This window comes from Pelobates fuscus, chromosome 5 (genome assembly GCF_036172605.1).
Source record: "Pelobates fuscus isolate aPelFus1 chromosome 5, aPelFus1.pri, whole genome shotgun sequence".
Classification (NCBI taxonomy): Eukaryota; Metazoa; Chordata; class Amphibia; order Anura; family Pelobatidae; genus Pelobates; species Pelobates fuscus.
The window spans coordinates 1,571,168-1,596,881 of NC_086321.1; the positions used below are offsets into that span (position 1 = coordinate 1,571,168).

At 42.9% G+C, this 25,714-nt stretch overlaps 1 protein-coding gene across 3 annotated transcripts in view; it reads left to right on the forward strand.

Moving 5' to 3' along the window:
• The window catches only part of LOC134610547 (talin-1-like), a 99,219-nt gene extending 93,952 nt beyond the window's left edge, over positions 1-5,267 (forward strand). For all 3 annotated transcript variants that reach the window (XM_063453514.1, XM_063453516.1, XM_063453515.1), the window contains 2 exons: positions 1,642-1,767; positions 4,657-5,267. In XM_063453514.1, the coding sequence (XP_063309584.1) occupies positions 1,642-1,767; positions 4,657-4,788 (258 nt within the window). In that variant the 3' untranslated portion in view covers positions 4,789-5,267. The remainder of the gene's footprint in view (positions 1-1,641; positions 1,768-4,656) is intronic.
• The last annotated feature ends 20,447 nt before the right edge of the window (positions 5,268-25,714 follow it).

Here is a 25,714-nt window from a genome sequence, read left to right on the forward strand (position 1 = left end):
AGTGATTTGAGCTTCTCCCAATATTATTTTCTGATCATCTGCATGATTAATGGGAGTGATTTTTCCTCTGTGCGATATTAGAATTTTCAGGTGAACCCCCATCGGTAATTAATATTGTTCTGTCTCAAGATGGATGTGCCTTCAGAAGAGGTTTTGTCTGGTTTACCATGATAGGTCCTGAACTATTTTGAGTGTTTTGTATTCTTCTGCGAATCCATTGCTTCTTATGGCTCACAGTATGTGCGTCTTAATTTTATAAGAGGCGCAACATATCAGAACATCTCTTGGGAGGTGGTCTGGGGACCCCCTTAGGTTTATTCACTCTGTGGCATCTCTCCATCATAGGGATTCTGCTGTCCCATTCTACTTGCAGATTGTTATTAAACTCCTCTATGTATGACTCCAAATTGTTTTGCGTTCATTTGTTCTGATATTCCTCTGAATCTTAAATTGTTGACCGGTCTTCCAGGTCTATCAATTTGTTTTCCATGTCAGCCATTTTTTTTCCAGCACCAAATGCTCTTCTTTGTGGAATCTTTCCTTTTGTTCCAACCCGTTTAGTTTTTCTTCTATTCCTTGGATTAGTGTATTCAAAGTCTGCAGGTCTTTCCTAATAGCCAAAGTATTAATTTGGATTTCTTCTCTGTTTCCCAAATTGTGTGTCCAAGTGTAGATTGTCATATTAATTTCTTCCTCCTCTCGACTCTTGGTTTCCCTCAACCTGTCCTTTGTTAATGTCTACCTCTAATGGGTTATTTGAGAGGAGGGATTCCTCCAGGTTAGACTTATTCGTGGATTTGGTGAAAAAAAGAAATGAGTTTTTCTGGTTTGTTTTCAAGCTTTTCTTTTTTTTTCAGGTACTTGCCATTTTGCATCTTTTATCTAGCCATTTGTATTTTAATTTTGTTGTTCTTTTTCTGGAGCTTATATGATCTTGTTCTAATGCTATCTTTGTGGGTTTTTCTTTTTTGTGTCTTGCATGCCGTTTCGCACTACCTTGTTCCTGCTATTGTGAAGTATGTTTGATTCACTAATTAGAAGAATTTGGGGTGAAGTAAAGGATTACCTAAATAAAATTATAGGCAATCCACTGCCAGCTTATTTTTCCTTCTCTCTTTTTCTTTCCCTTCTCCTCCTCCCCTTTGTATGTGCTTCTAGGCAATTTTAGTGCAAGTTTCCCTACAGTTTAAGTTTTAGTAGATATATCTTTTTTGCGGTTGTAAACTAACCACTGTTGAAGGAGGAGGTGGCAGGAAAAGCGTTTTGAAGGAGGAGGTGGCATAAGAAGTTTCGGTGGAGGAGGTAGAAGTGGCAGGAGGGAAGTTTCGGAGGAGGGGATGGCAGAAGAGGAGTATCGGTGGAGGAGGTGGCAGGAGGGAAGTTTTGTAGGATGAGGTGGCAGGGGGGGAGTTTCAGAGGATAAGTTAGCAGGAGAGGAGTTTCGGAGTAGGAGGTGGCGGGAAAGGATTTTCAGAGGAGGAGATGGCAGGAAAGGAGCTTCAGAGGAGGTAGTGGCAGGAAAGGAGCTTCAGAGGAGGTAGTGGCAGGAGGGAGGTTCGGAGGAAGAGGCCGCAGGAGAGGAGTTTCGGAGTAGTTTTGATGTTTCTCAGGACTTTAGCACATATTCTTCTTTGTTCATAGGTTGCTGGAAATGCCGTGAAGAGAGCATCAGACAATCTGGTAAAGGCTGCACAGAAAGCTGCTGCTTTCCAGGATCACGATGAGACAGTGGTGGTGAAAGAGAAGATGGTGGGAGGAATTGCTCAGGTAAGATAGGATTCTATTGCTGAGAGGGGAAGTAATGCTCCATGGGGAAAATGTCCTTTGTTGAATGGTTAATACTATATGAAGGGAGAGGCTAAATAAGAAAAAAAAAACAGAAATTAAATGCTAAATCTGGAGAAAGGGCGCAAACCAATTTGAAAGGTAGCCCTTCTCCTATTGGCCGGCACTGACTTCCAGGCGGCCAGCGGAACTCTGCGTCTGGGAGGCTGACTCACAGTTCCAGGGCTTCATTGCTGTGCTCGGGTCGCTCTCTTCGGTGGATATCTCCACGCAGGTAGCACTGGAGCGAGCGGTCTTTGGGCAACCACCACCCCGGATAGTAATTATGCTCCTTTAGGAGTAGGTAGGGTGATCCCCCGCCGGAACATCCAGTACCCCAAAAGTGTCCCAACCAACCTCAGGAACCCGTTTGTGGGGATCCGGTGCGAAGACCACGCAAGGGAAGCGTCTCCTTTCCGTATACGAATATCCCCCTTGGTTGGCGTTCGTCTATACGAAATGGCGGCCACCCAGTAGAGCACTCATTAATTACTTCCCTTGCGGTTTTGCACGTAGAAGGCCATTAGGCCTGAATTTGTGGGAGGAGTTTGTTTTTCTATAAAATGCAATCTCCCCTGCTTACCTGCAGTTTTTTCGTTCGAGTGACAGCCGCTTCCGCTGTTTGTTCTGGTTACCGTAGCAACCAGCGCTTCAGCCCGTCCCGCCATATTTTTAGCATCAAGCATTTCACTGCAGCCTATGGCTCCACCGCTGGCCTCCGACCTTCGGCTACAATACCCTGCGGCTCCACTGCTGGCACTTGCCGTCTTCCCGACACGAGACTCTGCATGCATACGTATGTACACGTTTATTCCGACATTCGGGCCTAAAAACGCAGGGATTGGCTCCCTTCTGTTACATTTCGTTTTTGCATTCGCATTTATTTTGTGTAAATAATTCATACATTACATGTAGTTCTGTCATTCGGCTGTTTCAGTATATTTGTGCAGTTATTCATGAATCTCTCTTGTATTTGTACATGTTAATTTATACCCATGTTCAGTTCATTTCACATGTATTTTGTTCACTCACGAGTATCATTCAAGTATTATTTCATTCGTACGTTTGTCATCTCATTCAAATTTTTATTTTATTTTTTATCATTACCCGCTTCATTCGCATAGTCCAATATACTTGTTTCAATCAAGTAATTTGCATGCATTTGTTTAATATTACTCGTTAACTACAAGTTCTCTCTGTTCGGGTGTTCTTGTAAGAACACCTTGCAAAAGATTGTGTTTATTTATTAACTTTAATATTACTTTGTTAACTACAAGTTCTCTCTGTTCGGGTGTTCTTGTAAGAACACCTTGCAAAAGATTGTGTTTATTTCATGGTACGAATGCCTCCCCTGTTCTGTTGTCCTCTCCACCTGAACGCCGATTGCATAGTTGGTCAGGAAGTAGAACGGCACCGGTATAATCTTTACCGGGGTTCGTGTGAGTGCCTGGCCAGAAAGAGTTCCAAGCACTCAATGACCAAGTGCCACTGTCCACGTTCGGGAGGGGTAGCGTTCTTTACTTCCCTAGCGGTTTCACACTTAAGTAACTGGTGTGAACATTCTAATAGGGGTACAGGGGTGGTCCTCGTTCGGGAAATGAACAAAGGTTGTTCGTATACAATAACATTCGAACGGATATTTGTTTTAATGTTCCGTTGAATCGTTCGCAGAGACCATTAGTTTGGGGGTGATAGGGAGCGCTTACAATTGGCTTAATGCCGCAGAGCATCCAGAGATATGTTGGGTGATCTCTGCGGTGTACTGAGTACCACGATCAGACACTATCTCCCGGGGAAATCCATGCGGGAAAAGATTTGCATCAGGGCCTCCACTACTGTTTCCGCATTGATGTTGGTCAGCACCACCGCCTCTGGGTATCTGGTAGTGTAGTCCACCACTGTCAAGATATATTTCTTGCCGGTGGGGCTAGGCTTGGCTAAGGGTCCCTCCAGGTCTACTGCTATCCTGCTAAACGGTTCCTCAATTACGGGGAGAGGGTGAAGTTAAGCCTTGCGGCGGTCTCCCCTCTTACATACCCTCTGGCAAGTATCGCAGGTCTGGCAATACCGCCGAATATCTTGGGAAATCCCATGCCAGTAGTAGTTTTGAGTAAGCCGGTATCAAGTTCGGCTCACTCCTAAATGCCCGGATAGCGGATGTCATGTGCTATCCGCAGCAGCTCCTGTCAGTACCTCTGGGGTCCCACTAACTGTCTAGGAAGGGTGGTGCGGCTGCTGGCCTGAAGAAGGGCCTGGACTGGACTGGTCTCTGCTGTCGGCGGGCATCCATGTATTCATCAGCCCGCTTTGGTGATGGAAGTTGGGTTGCGGTCCCTTACCCACTCCTGGATGTCTGGTCTCAGCTTTACTGAAAAATTGTTACAGTTATAGTAGCTGGAGCAAGTCTTCCATGGTGCGGGCTTTGTGGGCTTGTACCCACCCAAGGGCAGCTCGATGTATTCAGCATGTGAGTCCTTGTTAGTCTTTTTAAGTTCTCTGAACCGCCTTCGGTATCTTCCCAAACAAAACTTAACTAAAACTACATGTCCTTACCTGAGGCAAATGATAGGCAGGGCTCAGGTTGCCAAATAAAATGATCAGCGCCCTCCAGCATCTAATATCCTCTCAACCCTTCAGAGCTCTGAAAACATGTACCTTAAAAATGGTGTACATGACTTTTAGAGAAAGAACAAGATGCAAGCCCAGAGAGAATAACTAGCTGCAAGTACCAGTGCCAGGGAACTGCTGAGAGGGGTAAACTCATTACAACTACATGGTTATATTTTTGAAAATTAAATTACAGAAAAAACAATCTTAATTTGTTTCTTGCAGATCATTGCAGCACAAGAAGAAATGTTACGGAAAGAGCGAGAGCTGGAAGAGGCGCGGAAGAAGTTGGCCATGATCAGACAGCAGCAATATAAATTCCTTCCGTCCGAGCTGCGGGAGGACGGTCACAACTAACCTTTCCGCTCCCGTGTTATCTGGTCATCATTCCTAATCATTTTTTGCAACCCTGCTAATGGTTTGTCTTTAGCAGATGACGCCGGTGCTGTGTCTGGTTCTTCTGCTCCTTTGAGATGCTTCTGGTGCCTTATTGCCATTTTGCTAACTCTGAAGCAGTATTAATCTTCTGCTGCCCCACACAACTGTCACTTCCTGCTCTCAGTGGAATGCTCCTCCCCTGCTCCTTTCTGTTGCTTGTACTCTTGCCTCAAAGTGCCTGAAAACGTGCAATGCACAATCAAACTGTTACTCTCAGGCCTTGACTGCTTCTGTTAAATGTAATAAATAAAAAGGCCCGTTACATTTCTATTAAAATAAATATCTCTATTTTTATGTTGCATCATGTTGGGATTTTATAAGTTATAGGTTGGACCTGTGAGAGGTACTACTTATACCTTTCTACAAAGTGTTATCACCAATAAATATCTTCACCTTAACCTCTCCTCCCTCACTGTGCTTCTTTATAATACAGTTTTCTTTTTATGTATAATACACATGCTTTAGCTCTCTGTACAACATAGCTGCTAAAAGATTAATACTTGATCTATATAATAAACAGCCAATAGAAGAGGAATACTTTAGCTCACTTATAACACACAGGTGCTAGAATGTACATTGATCAGCCACATTAAAACCACTGACAGGTGGAATGAATAACACCGATTATATTATTACAGTGGCACCTGTCACTAAATGGAATATATTAGACCGCAAGTCTTGAATTTCATGTGTTGGGAGCAGGAAACAGACGAAAGGATCTGGGTAACTTTGACATAGTTACATAGCTGAAAAGAGACTTGCGTCCATCAAGTTCAGTCTCCTCACATTTGTATTTTGCGGTTAATCCAAAAGAAGGCAAAAAAACCCAGTTTGAAGCACTTCCAATTTTGCAACAAACTAGGAAAAAAAATCCTTCTTGACCCCAGAATGGCAGTCAGATTTATCCTTGGATCAAGCAGTTATTACCCTACATTGAAAGATTATATCCTTGAATATTCTGTTTTTGCAAGTATGCATCTAGCAGCTGCTTGAACATCTGTATGGACTCTGATAGAACCACTTCTTCAGGCAGAGAATTCCACATCATTATTGTTCTTACAGTAAAAAAAAACCTTTCCTTTGCCTTAGACACATTTGCTATAAGCAGAATATTTAAGCTCTCTATATAACACAGTAGAAAATAAATACTCTAGCATTTTTTAGAACACACAGCCACTAGAAGTGAAATACTTTACCTTGTTGGGTGATCTAAGGTTTTATATGTATGGAATATAGATTGAATAAAATCAGGTTGTATTCACATACACATACAGCCTTCACAGACCCTGTAGTTCTTGTTGTAAGCAGTGATATAAACACTTATGAACGGCAGATGGCAAATAAAGAGATATTGCTTAAAATATATATATATACGTTTACTAATACAACAAAACAATACAATTATAATAATTTTGCTATACCATGAATGAGTCAATTACTATACTTGATAAGATTAACACAGCAGGGCGTACTGTGCGCTGCTATACTTACCTGGCACGGCATTCATCGGTGCTCCGATTCGTGGGTACTGCCTGACTGCGGCCAATCAGGCCCCCCGGCCCATGTGATCGTGATGTAATCAGAATCACATGGATGGAATAGCCTTCCAGGCTGCTGCCTGCAGGGGGACTGCCTGGGTTGTCACTGAAAAAAGTTATACAAATTGTTAAGCACATTGAAATAAATAATAAACATAATGACATTTGATATATATATTTATAGAAATAATTTGCAGTTCCCAAAAGAAAACAGATGGGAAATGCTGCCTGGTATAGAACAGAAAAAGGCCCTGGTACTAATAAAATACACGGTCAGTGAAAGCTTTACTGATCGGTCTGGTGATCACTTATACTCCCAGATATCAATGAAATTGGAGTAGAGAAAAGGCTATATTACAGTGTTTAGCCTCTCCTGTATTATTAATCATAATATTATATAATAGTTAGCTTATAAAAGGGAGATAGCAGGCACATCCTATATACATTATATACCAGTAGCAGCTGGAGTAACCAACATTATTAATTAAATCTAAAATAACTTAATATATCCCCCTTAGAGAATTGGTCATATATGTACCTGTTTTTCAACCCCTTAAGGACGTGGGTGTTCTATGCCGTCCTTGGAGACCTGGCTCTAAACGCCGGCGGGCGGCATAGAACGCCCAAGCCGTCCTATGTACTTTCACAGTCGCCGGCGATCGCGGTGTGGGGACTCACCTGGGAGCCGCCCAGGGAGTCCCTCTCCTTCCTATTGAGATTTCCCCAGAGTGGCTCATGATATTGAGGTCTGGAGACTGTTATGGCCACTCCAGAACCTTCACCTTTTTCTGCTGTAACCACTGGAGGGTCAACTTGAACTTGTGCCTCGGGTCATTGTTATGTTGAAAAGTCCAAGAGCGTCCCATGCGCAGCCTTCATGCAGAAGAATGCAAATTGTCTGCCAGTATTTTCTGATAACATGCTGCATACATATTGTCACCTATTTTCACAAGATTTCCCGTGCCTTTTAGAGCTCGCACGCCCCCAAAACATCACCATGCTTTACAGTGGGGATGGTATTCTTTTCACATTAGGCTTTGTTGACACCTCTCCAAACACTGCGCTTATGGTTGTGACCATAAAGCTCGTTTTTGGTGTCGTCACTCCAAATTACAGTGTGCCAGAAGCTGTGAGGCAATGTGTTGTCGCCCATATTGTATTTTTTTGTTGTGGCATTGTATTGTGCTCCTTGAAACAACCACACCATATTTTTCCAGAGCAGCCTGTATTTTTCCTGAGGTTACCTGTGGGTTTTTATTTGTATCCCGAACAATTCTTCTGGCAGTTGTAAAACCATAGAATGTGACGGCAGATAAGAACCAGTCGACCCATCTAGTCTGCCCAATTTTTTTTAAATACTTTCATTAGTCCCTGGCCTTATCTTATAGTTAGGATAGCCTTATGCCTATCCCACACATGCTTAAACTCCTTTACTGTGTTACCCTCTACCACTTCAGCTGGAAGGCCATTCCATGCATCCACTACCCTCTCAGTAAAGTAATACTTCCTGATATTATTTTTAAACCTTTGTCCCTCTAATTTATGACTGTCCTCTTGTTGTGGTAGTTTTTCTTCTTTTAAATATAGTCTCCTCCTTTACTGTGTTGATTCCCTTTATGTATTTAAATGTTTCTATCATATCCCCCCTGTCTCATCTTTCCTCCAAGCTATACATGTTAAGATCCTTTAACCTTTCCTGGTAAGTTTTATCCTGCAATCCATGAACCAGTTTGGTATTTAAATGTTTCTATCATATCCCCCCTGTCTCGTCTTTCCTCCAAGCTATACATGTTAAGATCCTTTAACCTTTCCTGGTAAGTTGTATCCTGCAATCCATGAACCAGTTTGGTAGCCCTTCTCTGAACTCTCTCTAAAGTATCAATATACTTCTGAAGATACGGTCTCCAGTACTGCGTACAATACTCCAAGTGAGGTCTCACCAGTGTTCTGTACAATGGCATAAGCACTTCCCTCTTTCTACTGCTAATTCCTCTCCCTATATAACCAAGCATTCTGCTAGCATTTCCAGCTGCTCTATTACATTGTCTGCCTACCTTTAAGTCATCAGAAATAATCACCCCTAAATCCCTTTCCTCAGATGTTGAGGTTAGGACTCGATCAAATATTCTGTACTCTGCCCTTTGGTTTTTACGTCCAAGATGCATTATCTTGGACTTATCCACATTAAATGTCAGTTGCCACAACTCTGACCATTTTTCTAGTTTACCTAAATCATTTGCCATTTGGCTTATCCCTCCTGGAACATCAACCCTGTTACATATCTTAGTATCATCAGCAAAAAGACACACCTTACCATCAAGACCTTCTGCAATATCACTAATAAAAATATCAAAGAGAATGGGTCCAAGTACAGATCCCTGAAGTACCCCACTGGTGACAAGCCCAAGCTTCGAATATACTCCATTGACTACAACCCTCTGTTGCCTGTCACTCAGCCACTGCCTTACCCATTCAACAACATTGGAATCCAAACTCAAAGATTGCAGTTTATTGATAAGCCTTCTATGTGCAACAGTGTCAAAAGCCTTACTGAAATCTAGGTAAGCAATGTCTACTGCACCACCCTGATCTATTATTTTAGTTACCCAATCAAAAAAATCAATAAGATTAGTTTGGCATGATCTCCCTGAAGTAAACCCATGTTGTCTCTGATCTTGAAATCCATGTGTTTTTAGATGTTCAACAATCCTATCCTTTAACATGGTTTCCATCACTTTCCCCACTACTGAAGTAAGGCTTACTGGCCTATAGTTGCCCGACTCCTCCCTATTACCTTTCTTGTGAATGGGCACAACATTCGCCAACTTCCAATCTTCTGGGACTACTCCTGTTAACAATGATTGGTTAAATAAATCTGTTAATGGTTTTGCTATTACACCACTGAGCTATTTTAATAACTTTGGGTGTATTCCATCAGGTCCCATTGACTTATTTGTCTTTACTTTTGACAGTTGAAATAGAACCTCTTCCTCTGTAAACTCACATGTAACAAATTACTCACTTGTCCTTTTTCCTAACCGAGGCCCCTTTACTTAATTTTCATCTGTAAATACTGAACAAAAATATTAATTGAGGCAGTCAGCTAGACCTTTGTCATCTTCTACATACCTTCCTTATTTTGTTTTTAATCTAACTAATCATTGTTTTACTTTTCTGTTCTCATTTATATATCTAAAAAATGTTTTGTCCCCCTTTTGTTTTTTTTATACTGACTGTGCTATTTTCTCTTCTGTGTGTGATTTGGAAGCTCTTATAACTTGCTTAGCCTCTTTCTGCCTAATCGTATAGATCATTCTGTCTTCCTCACTCTGGTTTTTTTTATAATTACTAAATGCTAACTTTTTGTTTTTTTACTATTTTGGTCACATCTGCGGAGTACCACAGTGATTTCTTGAATTTTTTGCTTTTACTGACAAGCCTAATGCAATTTTCTGTTGCCTTCAGTAGTGCAACTTTTAAATAATCCCATTTCTCTTGGACTCCATTTAAATTGCTCCAGTCTGATAATGACTCCTTTACACATATTCTAATTTTAGAAAAGTCTGTTTTTCTAAAGTCTAAAACTTTTGTTTTTGTGTGGTGTGACTCGCACTGTTCTTATATTAAACCACACTGACTGATGATCACTGGATCTTAAACTTTCACCTACAGTAATATCTGATACCATTTGTTAACACTAAATCTAGTATGGCCTCCATACGAGTTGGCTCCTCAACGACTTGTTTTAGAGACAATCCCAGTAAGGAGTTTAGAATATGTGTGCTCCTGGCACAAGCAGCTATTTTGGTTTTCCAATTCATGTCAGGAAGATTAAAGTCACCCATGATGATAACTTCCCCCTTCATTGTCATTTTAGCTATTTCTTCAACTAGTAGATTATCTAACTCTTCAATTTGTCCTGGGGGCGTATAAATCACACCTAGTGGTGTTGTGCAGAGAGGCACTGAGGCTAGTGGTGTTGTGCAGAGAGGCACTGAGGCTAGTGGTGTTGTGCAGAGAGGCACTGAGGCTAGTGGTGTTGTGCAGAGAGGCACTGAGGCTAGTGGTGTTGTGCAGAGAGGCACTGAGGCTAGTGGTGTTGTGCAGAGAGGCACTGAGGCTAGTGGTGTTGTTGAGAGAGGCACTGAGGCTAGTGGTGTTGTTGAGAGAGGCACTGAGGCTAGTGGTGTTGTGGAGAGAAGCACTGAGGCTAGTGGTGTTGTGGAGAGAGGCATTGAGGCTAGTGGTGTTGTGCAGAGAGGCTTGAAGACTATGGTGAGGCCTAATAGAAAGCAGTTGTTGTTGGGGGATTCCATCATAAGAGGTGTGGAGATGGACAATGGTGGTCTTGTGAGGTGTCTTCCCGGAGCTACTGCTCACAGAGACAGGAGACGTATCTGTAATATTGTTAAGCAAGCAAAGCAGGAAGGGGAATTGGATGTACTTGTCCATTTAGGGACAAATGACTTGGTTTGCAATGAGGTTTCAGAGGTTAAGGAAGTTTTTAGTGTTTTTGCCAATGATATACGGCAGGTTGCTTCCACACTGTCATTCTCTGAAGTTCTGCCTGTGCATAACACTCAGAACGACAGGCGGATGCGTATTAGGGACTTTAACTTGTGGCTTGGTGAATGGTGTCGGGAGCAAGGATTTGGCTTTATTGCTCATGGTAGCTCTGTTTGGAATGGAAATAAACTGTACAAAAAAGATGGTTTGCATCTTTCTCAAAAGGGAACAAATGTTCTCAGTGAGCAGTTCAGAGGTTTTGCTAGGATGTATTTAAACTAAGAGGTGGGCAAAAGGGTGATAAACCATCAATCCAATTGTCCCCCAAAACAAGGACAGAAGGTGCCTGTAGCAAGTGTGTTAAAAAATGATAAGCTTAGAGTCATGTCTACAAATGCTCGCAGTTTAGGGAATAAGATCCATGAACTTGTGGCAATAATGGCAACTGATAGTGTAGATTTAGTCGCTGTTACTGAGACATGGTATAATGAGAAAAATGACTGGGACATAGCAATACCAGGTTACTCTTTATATAGAAAAGACAGGGAAGGCAAGAAAGGGGGAGGGGTGGCCCTGTATGTAAAGGATAGCATAAAATCTAGCCTAATAAAGGTTAGTGAGGCGAACATAGAGTCCATTTGGGTTACGTTAGAATTTGGTAATCACACAGTAATTCGTGTAGGTGTGATTTATAGGCCCCCAGGACAAATTGAAGAGTTAGATAATCTACTAGTTTAAGAAATAGCTAAAATGACAATGAAGGGGGAAGTTATCATCATGGGTGACTTTAATCTTCCTGATGTGAATTGGAAAACAAAAATAGCTACTTGTGCCAGGAGCACACATATTCTAAACTCCCTACTGGGATTGTCTCTAAAACAAGTCGTTGAGGAGCCAACTCGTAAAGAGGCTATACTAGATTTAGTGTTAACAAATGGAGATTTGGTATCAGATATTACTGTAGGTGAAAGTTTAGGATCCCGTGATCATCAGTCAGTGTGGTTTACTATAAGAACAGTGACTGAGTCACACCACACAAAAACAAAAGTTTTAGACTTTAGAAAAACAGACTTTTCTAAAATTAGAATATGTGTAAAAGAGTCATTATTAGACTGGAGCAATTTAAATGGAGTCCAAAAGAAATGGGATTATTTAAAAGTTGCACTACTGAAGGCAACAGAAAATTGCATTAGGCTTGTCAGTAAAAGCAAAAAATTCAAGAAACCACTGTGGTACTCCGCAGATGTGGCCAAAATAGTAAAAAACAAGAAGTTAGCATTTAGTAGTTATAAAAAAAACCAGAGTGAGGAAGACAGAATTACCTATAAGATTAGGCAGAAAGAGGCTAAGCAAGTTATAAGAGCTTCCAAATCACACACAGAAGAGAAAATAGCACAGTCAGTAAAAAAGGGGGACAAAACTTTTTTTTAGATACATAAATGAGAAAAGAAAAGTAAAACAAGGATTAGTTAGATTAAAAACAAAAGAAGGAAGGTATGTAGATGAGGATAAAGGTCTAGCTGACTGCCTCAATGAATATTTTTGTTCGGTATTTACAGATGAAAATGAAGGAAAGTGACCTCAGTTAAGAAAAAGGATAAATGAGTCATTTATTACACGTGAGTTTACAGAGGAAGAGGTTCTATTTCAACTCTCAAAAGTAAAGACAAATAAGTCAATGGGACCTGATGGAATACACCCAAAGCTATTAAAAGAGCTTAGTGGTGTACTAGCAAAACCATTAACAGATTTATTTAACCAATCATTGATAACAGGAGTAGTCCCAGAAGATTGGAAGTTAGCGAATGTTGTGCCCATTCACAAGAAAGGTAATAGGGAGGAGTCGGGCAACTATAGGCCAGTAAGCCTTACTTCAGTAGTGGGGAAAGTGATGGAAACCATGTTAAAGGATAGGATTGTTGAACATCTAAAAACACATGGATTTCAAGATCAGAGGCAACATGGGTTTACTTCAGGGAGATCATGCCAAACTAATCTTATTGATTTTTTTGATTGGGTAACTAAAATTATAGATCAGGGTGGTGCAGTAGACATTGCTTACCTAGATTTCAGTAAGGCTTTTGACACTGTTGCACATAGAAGGCTTATCAATAAACTACAATCTTTGAGTTTGGATTCCAATATTGTTGAATGGGTAAGGCAGTGGCTGAGTAATTACCAGAGTAATTTGTTGGGTTAAGACCTAACCTTACCAATAACATCCTGATGTAAAGCATAAACTTACTAGTTGTTGGGGTATTGCCGTGTAGAGCAAGCAGAGGTTGGTCTGGAGGACCTTGAATGGAGGTTAGGTGTATATATACAGACCTTTGACGGGGCACCATTGATTGTCAGTTTGGGTTATACGTGATTTTAACTGTCTGACTCCTTTCACTAGTTTTGGTATGGTTTAGGGATAGTACATAATAGTCGTGTGTCTTTACAAAGTGAGCTCTTTTTATAAAGTCGGGGTAGTTCATGGCAGTGAATTGCCTTGACCCGAGAGCCAGGTAAATGGCATTTTTTATGACGTGCTTTGTTTGTGTTTCAAACGGTGAGGTATCTATGAGATTCGAAAGTGACTGTAACAGTTGATCGTGTCTGGGTAATCTAGAGGGTGTAGGAATAGGGCTGGAGTCTTTAATACCTTTTAATATTGCTTTAATCTGATAAGGTACGACATGGTGTTGTAGGCCAGTTAAGTATAATTTAATAGTATTGAAAGATACTTTTAAGTAAAAGTGTCAAAAAGAAATGAAAGCGACCATTGTCGCTATGCAAAATGTATCAACAATATTGAACTCAAGCAAAAACCTGTTAAAATTTTTTTATTTTTTTATTATTATTTTTGTATTTGCAGAAAGTGCTGGCTGTGAGAGGTGATGACCGTGAGCTAATAGCTTATCTAGTCCATAGTCATATCTCGCCACAGTGGTGCCGGGGTTGCTACCTGGGTTGGCGTTGGTAATGCTCTGCGGAATTCCTGCAATAGGGATCGAGATAAGTGATCTGCTGCCATATTAACACCTGGGATATGTTCACATACCAAGAAAAAATTATGCGCGTAGCTGCTAGCCATGTCTGTTTCCTCATGAAGCACATACTGGTCAGGGATGCGGAGCGTCCTTTGTTAACAATGTGGTATATTTTCAAAAAAATTCCTTCCCGTTTTACCTGACCAAGATGCTCCCCATTTTACTGCAGCTGCCACAATTGGGTACAGTTCAAATAAGGCCGAGATGGTAGAGAACTCCGGGACGTACTTAATTTCCTCTGGTCAATCTCCCCATTACCACTTGTTGCCAAATATTGCTGCAAACCCGGACATGGCAGCTGCGTCTGGCCAAATTGAAAGGGATTTGTCTGCTAATATGGGAATGAACATGCTTTTCGATTCGATTTTAGCAATAATTCCTTCCACATGTGCAAATCGGAGATGGCATGTTGATCAAGTGCTATGTGAGAAGCAAAAAGTTATGCAAGTACCAAACAGGGATTGCAGTTCTTTCCTATTGCATGACTCTTCTTTGAGATACCTATCAATGTATGACAATATGTGTTTTATCTTTTCTATGGTAAGGTTGGCTTGCATGTGAACAGAGTCTAAAATTACTCACAAGAAGTTTATCACTGTATCAGGTCCCTGAGTCTTATTTGGTGAAACTGGAACACCTAAATGTTCATACAGTTGCATAGCCGCTTTGAGGCTACTGGGTGGCAGCAGGTTACTTTCTATTGTTAGGAAATCGTTCAGATAATGAATAACCGTGGAGCGTCTACAGAAGTTAAGTAGCAGCCAACACAACGTCTCCGTGAATATATCAAAGATCCTAGGGCTACTTTTTGAACCGAAAGTGAGACTTAAGAAGTAGTAGTATGACCCCCACCATAGTGAAGGATGAATAGGTAGAAGCTTGAAGGTATTCACTGTCGTTCTTACTGAGCCATGCTCCGACTCCTGCTTACAGGATGGCGTCTATGGCATTGTCAAGTGTAGCATATTAGAGTCCGAATTCTTCTGATGGAATAAGTGAATTTAGACTAGGTGTTGTTGTAGAGTGGGGAGCAGAGAGGTCAATGATCAACCTTTGCTTTGTTGATTTTTTTCCTGTGACCACACCTAGGGAGTTAGTTTAACATACAGAAAAAGGTGGAGAGTGGAATGGACCTATTAAAAAACCCTGGTCCAATTATTTTTTAAGTAGCTCATCCACCATGTCTGGATTGGCTAAAGCCATCTGCAAGTTATTACTTTCTACTACCCCTGAAGGCATATAAATGATGCCTTTGTGAAATCCTACCATTAACCCTGACACCAGGGATTCCACCAAATGGGGTGAGGGATGGTCGCATAGCAATTCTTGTAGGAGTGACACGTTAATAGACGAAAGGTAAGGCTTTGGGTACATTTTATTGGGGCACATTGTTTTTGCATATACCCTGAAACATTGAGAACACATATGCAATAATCTACAGGCACTGAATCTGCAAGTGACTGCGTTGAAATTATTACAAATTTGGGATTTGCCCATGAAAACAATATTCTTATTTTTATTTTATTTTTTTAAATTTTTATTGTGCAGGTGAGTACAAGACATAGTCAAACGCCACAACAGCGTACATAGAAGTAGACAGGTTAGACTGCGGCATGAGTAATTGCACATTTTTTCTTTTTTTTTTTAACAAGCGTAATATAACTGATGCGTTCAATTAGTATTCTAGTCTAAATGAGAAACCGTAATGAAGTGCAAGCTAGTGTCTTGTGTTAAACAGGCTGAGTAATTGTTAGCATTAGTGCGTTACGAGATTGTGTCTTGTGGTAAACAGGCTGGGTACTTGTTAGCAATAGTGTATGACATGCTTGTGTCTTGTGTGTAACAGGCTGGGTATATGCTAGCAGTAGTGTATTGTAGGTATCCTGGAGACCATCCTATAAGAGTATAGGTGTGCGCTTAAGGCACTGATAGCACGTTTTTAAACTAAAAATAAACGAACACTTTTAAATTTAAACAGGCCTGGGTTGCCCAGTTAGTGAAGAATAGCTAGACACAAAATGTGTGAGCGGTTGAGGCAAACAAATGTATGAAGCAACGGCAGTGATTTTGCAAGAGGTGCCGTACCGACAGATTGAGTAATGGTATTCATCAGTATGGGGTACACTTGCAAGCCGATACTTAAGGCTTAACAGGCCCTAGAATGGGTATACTCATAGGTCAGCAAGCAGACAGAGGTTTTACCATGCTAGTAACTATAGGCTGGTTGTCTGGGTGTGTGCCCAATAAGTGGGGTTCATGGTTTAACCGATATTGGATACCATTAATCTTAATATACCAGTGCAACATGTAAGTATCCATAGCATGCTAACATTACGAAAAGAGGAGCATGGCTAACGAGCAGGTGTACACTAAAGTGGTCAAACTATGTACAATGCGGTGGCTAGTCTCGGCAACAGTATACAGGAGGGCATAGCGTTCGTTACGACCTGTACAGTAGGACCATGTATTGTTCCTGTTATTGGGCCTGCAGGAGCAGGGCCGGCCTTAGGGGTGTGCGAGCTGTGCGGCCGCACAGGGCGCCATGGAGCAGGGGGCGCCGTGCGGCCGCACAGCCGATTTAAAAAAAAAAAAATGTTTTAATTTGCAGCGGGGGCGGAGCTTACCGTGCGGTGGGGGCGGAGCTAAAAGCGCCGGAAAACTGCTGCAGGGGAAGCAGGAAGGAGTCCCTGCTTCCCCACCAGTCACCAGGAGCTGCACTGCCTCCACAATGAACTCCACAGGTAACTGTGTGATTGTCATGTGAGAGTGACTCTCTGCCTATGTGTATGACTGTCTGCCTCTGTGTGTGTGTGTGTTACTGTCTGTGTGTGTGTGTGTATGACTGTCTGCCTCTGTGTGTCTGTGTGTATGACTGTCTGCCTCTGTGTGTGTGTGTGTGTGTGTGTATGACTGTCTGCCTCTGTGTGTCTGTGTGTATGACTGTCTGCCTCTGTGTGTGTGTCTGTGTGTATGACTGTCTGCCTCTGTGTCTGTGTGTATGACTGTCTGCCTCTGTGTCTGTGTGTATGACTGTCTGCCTCTGTGTGTGTGTCTGTGTGTATGACTGTCTGCCTCTGTGTGTGTGTCTGTGTGTATGACTGTCTGCCTCTGTGTGTATGACTATCTGCCTGTGTGTGTCTGTGTGTGTGTGTGTGTATGACTGTCTGCGTGTGTGTGTGTATTACTGTCTGCCTCTGTGAGTTTGTGTGTATTACTGTCTGCCTCTGTGTGTGTGACTATCTGCCTGTGTGTTTGTCTGTGTGTGTGTGTGTGTATGACTGTCTGCGTGTGTGTGTGTATGACTGTCTGCCACTGTGTGTCTGTGTGTATTACTGTATGCCTCTGTGTGTATTACTGTCTGCCTCTGTGTGTGTGACTGTGTATGACTGCCTCTGTGTGTATGACTGCCTCTGTGTGTATGACTGCCTCTGTGTGTATGTCTGCCTGTGTGTGTCTGTGTGTATGACTGTCTGCGTGTGTGTGTATGACTGTCTGCCTGTGTGTGTGTGTATGACTGTCTGCTTGTGCGTGTGTGGATGTCTTCCTGTGTGTGTATGGCCGTCTGACTCTGTGTGTGTGTGTCACATACAACCAATACACGCATATCACACACTGTTAATATACCCATTACAAATATCACACATAGCCTACATATCACACACAGTCATCACACGTACTATTACATACACAGACAACACAAACATAACAGCATACATGGATGACGGGGGGGGGCGCTGTGAAGATTTTTCGCACAGGGCGTCTAAATGCCTAAGGCCGGCCCTGTGCAGGAGCATAGTCCAACTCCGGTGCATGTCATCCTATTCAGCCGATGCCGGCTCTGGAGGCTTGACAGGTGGGCCTTGGGTACTTGCGGAGTTGGTGCAGCAGCAAGAGTCTGTCGCCTGTATGTCCTGGAGGGACCCCCTGCCCGCGTCCTTCGCCCCTTGGAAGCTGTGTTGCTTTAAGGTAAGCCTTGTGGCCGTCTATTCGGGCGTATGAGCACAAGGTTGTGCTTCTTTGGCTGGAGGATTCCGGTGTTGCTGAGCAGTATGTGGTTCGTGAAGGCTTGGTCTCCCGCTGGTATGTGTGCGGGTGGATGCTGGAGTCCGGGAGGCACTTCGCCGTTCCCCGCCGTTTTGAACTCCGAGGTTGGCACTGTCTGGAGGCTGCTCTGGGGGCTCGGGTGGGCCTCTGCTCAGGTGGCGTCGGGTAGCTGGACGGATCCATGCCGCCATCTTTTGCATCGCCAGCTTGAAGTGCCGACCCTTTGTGTGGAGCAATGTCCAGAGGCTAGTGCGGAGCTGGTCAAAGAATTCTAAGGTGTGCTTGGGTGGTCTGATGCGGTTGTTTTGTGCCGCCATCTTGTGTAGTGCCGTGCGTTTGCGGGTTTGGTCGCTTGGTTGTGCCGCATTGTGGGGGTAATCGTCCCCAGCGAGGACCGGGATATCCCCCGCCGGTCCAGAGGGCGGGGTAGCGGGGCATCATCCGAGTGAGTCTTATGAGCAGGTCCAGTGTCGGGGGATCGGCCGCTTCCCCCAGGCCTCAGGCCCCGCTCCAGTGTAGGCCTCGTGGCTAGTTTGGGTGCTCGTTTTGTGTGTCGATGTGGGACAGATATCATCCTGTTCCCTGTGTGGCCCTGGATCGGGTTTTGGGCATTCTGCGCTTCTAGCATGGTTGGATTGGTCAGGCTAAGCGTTTTTGTGCTCGTTGGCATGAGAGCCCTCATGGAGCACGTCCTGCCATCTTGGCTGTCAGGCCCCGCCCCTTTATGAAAACAATATTCTGTCCAACTTATCTTTAAGTAATCTGTCTGGTTTTGATGTGGTTGTTGGGGTGGGGTAAAAAGAACTAACCTCCGGGGTATTAGGGCATAGATTATCGGTGTGGGAGGTCGAGGCACAAATAGTAAAAGGATGTACCACCATACTTGTGCACCAAGTCCACCAGCTTGTGTAGATAAAGATCAAATTCTTCCCTACGATTTGGGTATACCGAACAGACCACATCCCTGTATATCCCAAATGCTAGAACAAACTCTGGTATTGACCATTTTCGATTCAACCTCTGTCTTTCAATACCACAGATACATCTCCATATGCATATGTTTTATTCTCTAGGATATCTTGGGAGGCAATCAGGAACAAGATCAAATTTATATCTTTGCCTTCCAAGATATCCTTTTTAATGTTTGCTGGAACTATATGTGCCGGGTTGATAATATTAGGATTCTTAGGGTAACTGTTCCCTGTGTGGCCCTGGATCGGGTTTTGGGCATTCTGCGCTTCTAGCATGGTTGGATTGGTCAGGCTAAGCGTTTTTGTGCTCGTTGGCATGAGAGCCCTCATGGAGCACGTCCTGCCATCTTGGCTGTCAGGCCCCGCCCCTTTATGAAAACAATATTCTGTCCAACTTATCTTTAAGTAATCTGTCTGGTTTTGATGTGGTTGTTGGGGTGGGGTAAAAAGAACTAACCTCCAGGGTATTAGGGCATAGATTATCGGTGTGGGAGGTCGAGGCACAAATAGTAAAAGGATGTACCACCATACTTGTGCACCAAGTCCACCAGCTTGTGTAGATAAAGATCAAATTCTTCCCTACGATTTGGGTATACCGAACAGACCACATCCCTGTATATCCCAAATGCTAGAACAAACTCTGGTATTGACCATTTTCGATTCAACCTCTGTCTTTCAATACCACAGATACATCTCCATATGCATATGTTTTATTCTCTAGGATATCTTGGGAGGCAATCAGGAACAAGATCAAATTTATATCTTTGCCTTCCAAGATATCCTTTTTAATGTTTGCTGGAACTATATGTGCCGGGTTGATAATATTAGGATTCTTAGGGTAACTTGGGGTATTACCAGATTGAGTGCTGGGGAGATTAATGAAATCAGGAGTAACTAGTGCTGACGGTGAACTAGGTTGACTTCCTGACTCCAACCAGTCCAGCCTGTCGTTGATCCGTCCCAATGAAGACAGGGCCGACGATAATACTGCCTGTATGTCGGATGACTGCCCACTACTGGATCCTGCAGCGGGCCAGGGGTAGCTCGTTCAGTTACCTATGCCAAGATACGGCATACACCTGTAATGGAACCGGTTAACATACGTGAAGACGCATTCTTCCCCCAGTAACTGGACGACAAACAGTTGCAGGGGATACAACAACAACTTTATTGGCCACACTCAGCTTTATACTTTTCCCCATGCAAGGGGTGGGCACCACAAACGGACATTGTCCCCTCCCCAGATCCTCCTCCTCCCAGGGTTTCCCACTTCCAGGAACAGGAGGTCTTCTTCCCAGAATCCTTCATGCCTGGGAGCCAAAACGCGGGAGAAGGGGGGAGGTGGGTCGTTGTCCCTTTGTCTTCCGGGCATAGAAAGGCTGCCACACCTGGGAAGCTCATTCGGTTACCTAAGCCGAACGAGGGGGGAAGCAATCCGTGAATGCTCCCCCTGGATGGCGTTTGTAACGGAACGACGGGCACCCCGACTGGGTACCTCTGTTGAAAGATGCTCCGAGCGCTTCCTGAGGACTCCAAGCACTGCAGCAGACACCACAACCACCGGACCGGAGAAACATATAAATCCTCTCAAGCATATGAATGCTGTATACAGCCGAATAGGACAAACCATGCAAATCGGTTTCCACTCCTAGCAGTCAAACTGGAACAGCATACAATAAATCCTCCCCCAATAATGAGACGACACTTCAGTTTGAGGGTTAAGCAGGAACTCCCTGTACTGGCACATACAGCCTCTTTTATTCACAATCCACAAACATAGTACTGCCCACAGGGTTTTGCAGAACAACCAATAAACACATTACAACACATACAATGCAAGTACAGCAGCCAATCAGACACAATGGGACAATAGAAACACACCCAGCATATTCCTCCCCTCTGCTTAGGAGATAATTGAGTCAATTACTGTCTCTACTCAATTATCTCCAAGCTGAAAAGTTACACTTTTATATCATTTTTTTAACTCCCTGATTTTACATCACATACGAATAAAACGTATATTATTTTAACCAGTATAACTTGGGGACAAACATATCCAAAATTCACTTGAATAGGTTCAGGGGTTTAACGGTTAGGTCGAAGTCCTTTGTTTTCACTTGCAAGCATGTTTTTTTCTGCCCAAACCAGTTCCCACTGGTTTGGCAGTGTCCCTGGGACAACACCCTGCTGGAGAACAATGGATCTGGGGGAGGGGAAGAGAAGTGTCCAAAAAGTTTCAGTATGTTCATACACTGTTTTTAAAAGGCCAGCACAGTACAATAAAAGTCCATTCACTGTGCTTAAATGGCCAGTAGCCGCACAATAAAATACAATATGCCCAAATATTGCATTCAAAAGTACAACTTTACCAGTGGCCATAGTCAGCAGGTAGGAGGCGGGCAGCCAGGCCTCTCCAATGCCCAGTGGCGAGGCGGGTTCCGAAATGGCTGCCACCCCAGGGGAGGCACGTCCCGAGGCTTCCCTTGCGGTTTGTGGTTTTGACACCTTGTTACTAGGCGCGAATGTTCTAAACCAGCATTCTAAATGAGGTATCGGGGTGGTCCCCGTTTGGGAGTTGAATGAACTTCCTTCGTGGAAAACCTCTTGAACGGGGAGCAGGCACATTTATACGAAGTAGCAGGGAAACACACAACTTATAATAAGGCAATGCACGAACAGGCAGCGGCCCCGCCACATGGCGCTCCCCCTTCACCACAAGCCGGTATGCACAGTCAGATCCCAACGGAACGGCTTGGGGATGTCCGGGGGAGTACTCATGGATCATTTATCTAGGGCTGTCTGTCTGGACAACCCGTCAGCATTGTCTTTTTGCTTACCGGGTCTGTAGTGAATAGTAAAGTCTTGCGGCTGCCGAAGTAGTCGAAGTGGCCGCCAGTCGACAAACGGACACGTGGCGGCAGCCATCTTTGTTCATTCGAACGAGGTCAGCGGTATGTGTAGCCAAATCCATGGTACTGAAATCAGCTACACATTTCAACGAACACCGCTGACCCTTACCTTCTCCTACACTCCGTTTCAGCTGCAGAGACTAAGTCCCGTTCGGCAGTTTGAACTCACTGCTATACTAAGCTAAATGCACGAACGGCCCAGTTTTTCTGTGTAAAATAGACCGATCGCACAGCCCAAATCTATGGAACTGTTTTGGGCAGGAAAATGTGCTTGCGGTCGGTCATAAAGGACTTTTGATCTAGTGGATGAATTTGTCTTATATTTGAGAGTGTTTATGTTTAAAGTGTGCTGATTCTGAATATGTAATTTATGAAGATTGGATGTATGGTTTTAAAGTTATAGCACATGTATAAAAACTGTATTATTCCTGCATGTGATAATTATGTTAACCCATTGTGTACCATAATTATATCACAGGCAGAGGGGAGGATTTTGTGTATAGTTGCTGGGAGTGTTTTCTGTAATGTACGTGTTATTGGTTGTTCTGTAAAACCCTGTGGGCAGTACTATGTGTGTAGATTGTGAATAAAAGAGGCTGTATGTGCCAGTACAGTCAGTTCTGCTTGACCTCAAAATGAAATGTCGTCTCGTTATTGGGGGAATTGGATTGTATGCTGATTGCCAAGAGTGTAAGCTGATTGTATGCTTTTCCTGTTAAGCTGTTTACAGCATTCATATGCTTGAGAGCATTCGTATGCTTCTCCGGTTTAGTGGTTGTGGTGTCTGTTGCAGTGTTTGTAGTCCTCAGGAAGCGCTAGGAGCATCCTTCAACGGAGGTACCCAGTAGGGGTGCCCGTCGATCCGTTACAACCATGTCATCCAGATAGGTGCATGCATACTCCTGAAGGCCCTCCAGCAGCCGATCCACCATTCTATGGAAGGTGGCCAGGGCGTTCTTCATTCCGAATGGCATTATACTAAACTGATACAGGCCAAATGGGGTGGCGAAGGCTGACTTGGTGATAGCCTCTGCGGCTAGGGGTATCTGCCAATACCCCTTGCACAGATCTATGGTGGTGAGACAGTCTTCTTTAATACGCACGACTTTGCCGCACAAAGTCATGCAGGAAGTCTTCAATGCCCTCCTCTGCATCCCTGAACTCCTTTAAGGCAGGATAGGGCAACTTCGGTTTGTGTGCAGGGATAGCCCGCACCTCTCTGGTCCACTGTTCCTTGGGTTCTGTGGGGGGTTCCCCGGTTTCTGAGCCAGGACAAAGGCTTGGGTCTCAGAGATAAGCTTGGTCAGGAGTTACATAGTTACATGGCTGAAAAGAGACTTGCGTCCATCAAGTTCAGCCTTCCTCACATATGTTTTTGCTGTTGATCCAAAAGAAGGAAAAAAACCCAGTCTGAAGCGCTTCCAATTTTGCAACAAACTAGGAAAAAATTCCTTCTTGACCCCAAAATAGCAGTCAGATATCTCCTTGGATCAAGCAGCTATTACCCCACTAATTAGAAATTATATCCCTGTATGTTTTTTATTTATCCAATTGCAGTTTAAACATCTGTATGGACTCTGATAAAACCACCTCTTCAGGCAGATAATTCCATATCCTTATTGCTCTCACTGTAAAAAACAACAACTTTTCTTTGCCTTAGATGAAATCTCCTTTCTTCCAGCCTAAATGCGTGATCTCGTGTCCTACTTATAGCCCAGTTCATGAATAGATTTCCAGATAACGGTTTGTCCTGGCCCCGAATATATTTGTATAAAGTTATCATATCCCCTCTGAGGTGCAGTTTTATCAAACTAAAGAGATTTAAATTTTTTAACCTCTCTTCATAACTAAAATGCTCCATTCCTATTATCAATTTTGTAGCTCGTCTCTGCACTTTTTCTAGTGCCATGATATCCTTCTTTAGAATAGGTGCCCAAAATTGCACAGCATATTCAAGGTGTGGTCTTACCAGTGATTTATAAAGAGGCAAAATTATATTTTCATCCTGAGAATTTATGCCCCTATTTATACATGACAAAACCGTACTGGCCTTAGCAACGGCAGATTGACATTGCATATTGCTGCCTAATTTGTTGTCTATAACAATTCCCAAATCCTTCTCATGTGTGGTTATCCATAATTCACTACCATTTTTGCATTCTTTATTCTGAAGTGCATAACTTTGCATTTCTCTAAATTCAATTTCATTTCCGCTGAGGGAGGCTCATTGTAGAAGGCCAAGCGCTGCCTTATCATTCTGGTGATGGCTTCTTCTTCTCCTTCTGGCTGTGGGGCAGCGTCCACATTACTCCGCTGGTTGTCCTCCATTAGCTCGGCAATCCGGTCGGCTTTGTTACGGTTGACGGACAACTTCCCTCTTGCTTACAGCAAGTCTTGTAGGGTTTGCCTTTTTAAGGAGTTATAATCCATGGGTCTCTTGGCAGGGACGTAGGATCCCGCCGCTTGCCACCAGTTGTAGCAGACCCTAGGCAACCTGGCTGATTACCGCCGCTATTAATAAATGAACTGACCCATTTTCCTCCCAGTAACTGGATGACACACAGTTCCAGGGGTATAACAACTTCTTTATTGGTCACATGCGGCTTTATACGTTTCCCCATGCAAGGGGTGGAACATACATGGAAGACAATTGGTGTCTCTCACCCATTCCCGCACTTCGGTGGGGAGCCCATTATAGAGCTGTTCTAACATGAACAGCTTTAGGCCTGTTGAGATTTCATCCAGTTCTGGCTGGCTCTGGTGATGCGGCATGCCCACTCTCCTTTTTTGGGTTTCCTGAACTTCCGGCGGTATGCCTCCGGGATGACAGCATTCCTGTGGGAATATTTATGGGATAATAATAGTAAACACAGAGAATTACCCACTATTTTAATTCTCAGATCCCAAAGATCGTTATCGTGTAAGTGAAATGTATATCATATAAATAAAAAAATCACAATTTGTTATAAAAATAGAGACAGTTTATTTTTATATTCAAATAATAATAATAAGTAACATGCGTGATAATAATCAATGGAAATTCAGTATAACATGAGTATGCAATACAAATGGTAATATAAAAACATCTCCTAATGGCTAAGACAGTCTAGAATCTACGCATTAGCCGTCAAGACAGGATTTACGACTTTTCTTCACAGAGAGAGAATGTGAAAGTTTCACACAGAGAGTAGAATGCAGCGTAAGGTCGTAAAAACTTAGCTGACAGAATAACCCTTTCAATGCTGGCTAGACCTCTTCTAGGCATTTAAGATCTATTCTTATGTAATTTTAAATAAAATAACATTTTACCAGTTCATTAGCCATTTCCTAGATCCATCCAATGAGAAGAAATCTATATGTTCTATAAGCTGATATTTTATTAATTTGCCTAACAGATATTTAATCTTATTTTATAGCAAATCAATACAGCTGGATAAATGTCACGATATGCTAACGTGATATTAATCACATAAATATATGATTAATCTTCTCCACCTGCAGAATGGAAAGTTATATATTTCTTAGTTAACTAAGATTTCTAAATATCGAAATCTGATCGTGATTTATCCAGTCATATATCATGCTACTAGAAAATATTAATTAATTTAAATTTAATTAAATGAAGCCAGTATAATTACCAGTAAGTAGATATTTCGTCAGATTGGTAGGTAGTCTCAGGAACTTGTCTGTCATGGGTCTCTTTCTCTGCATGGAGTGTAAGAGTTTCTGAGTGTCATAGGCCTCTCTGCATTGTCCCCGACTGCTCCTTCTCTGCTTCCTTTGCATGCCCTTGCATCTGCCTTAATCTTTGATTCTTTGAATGTCTGAATGACTCTCTCTGA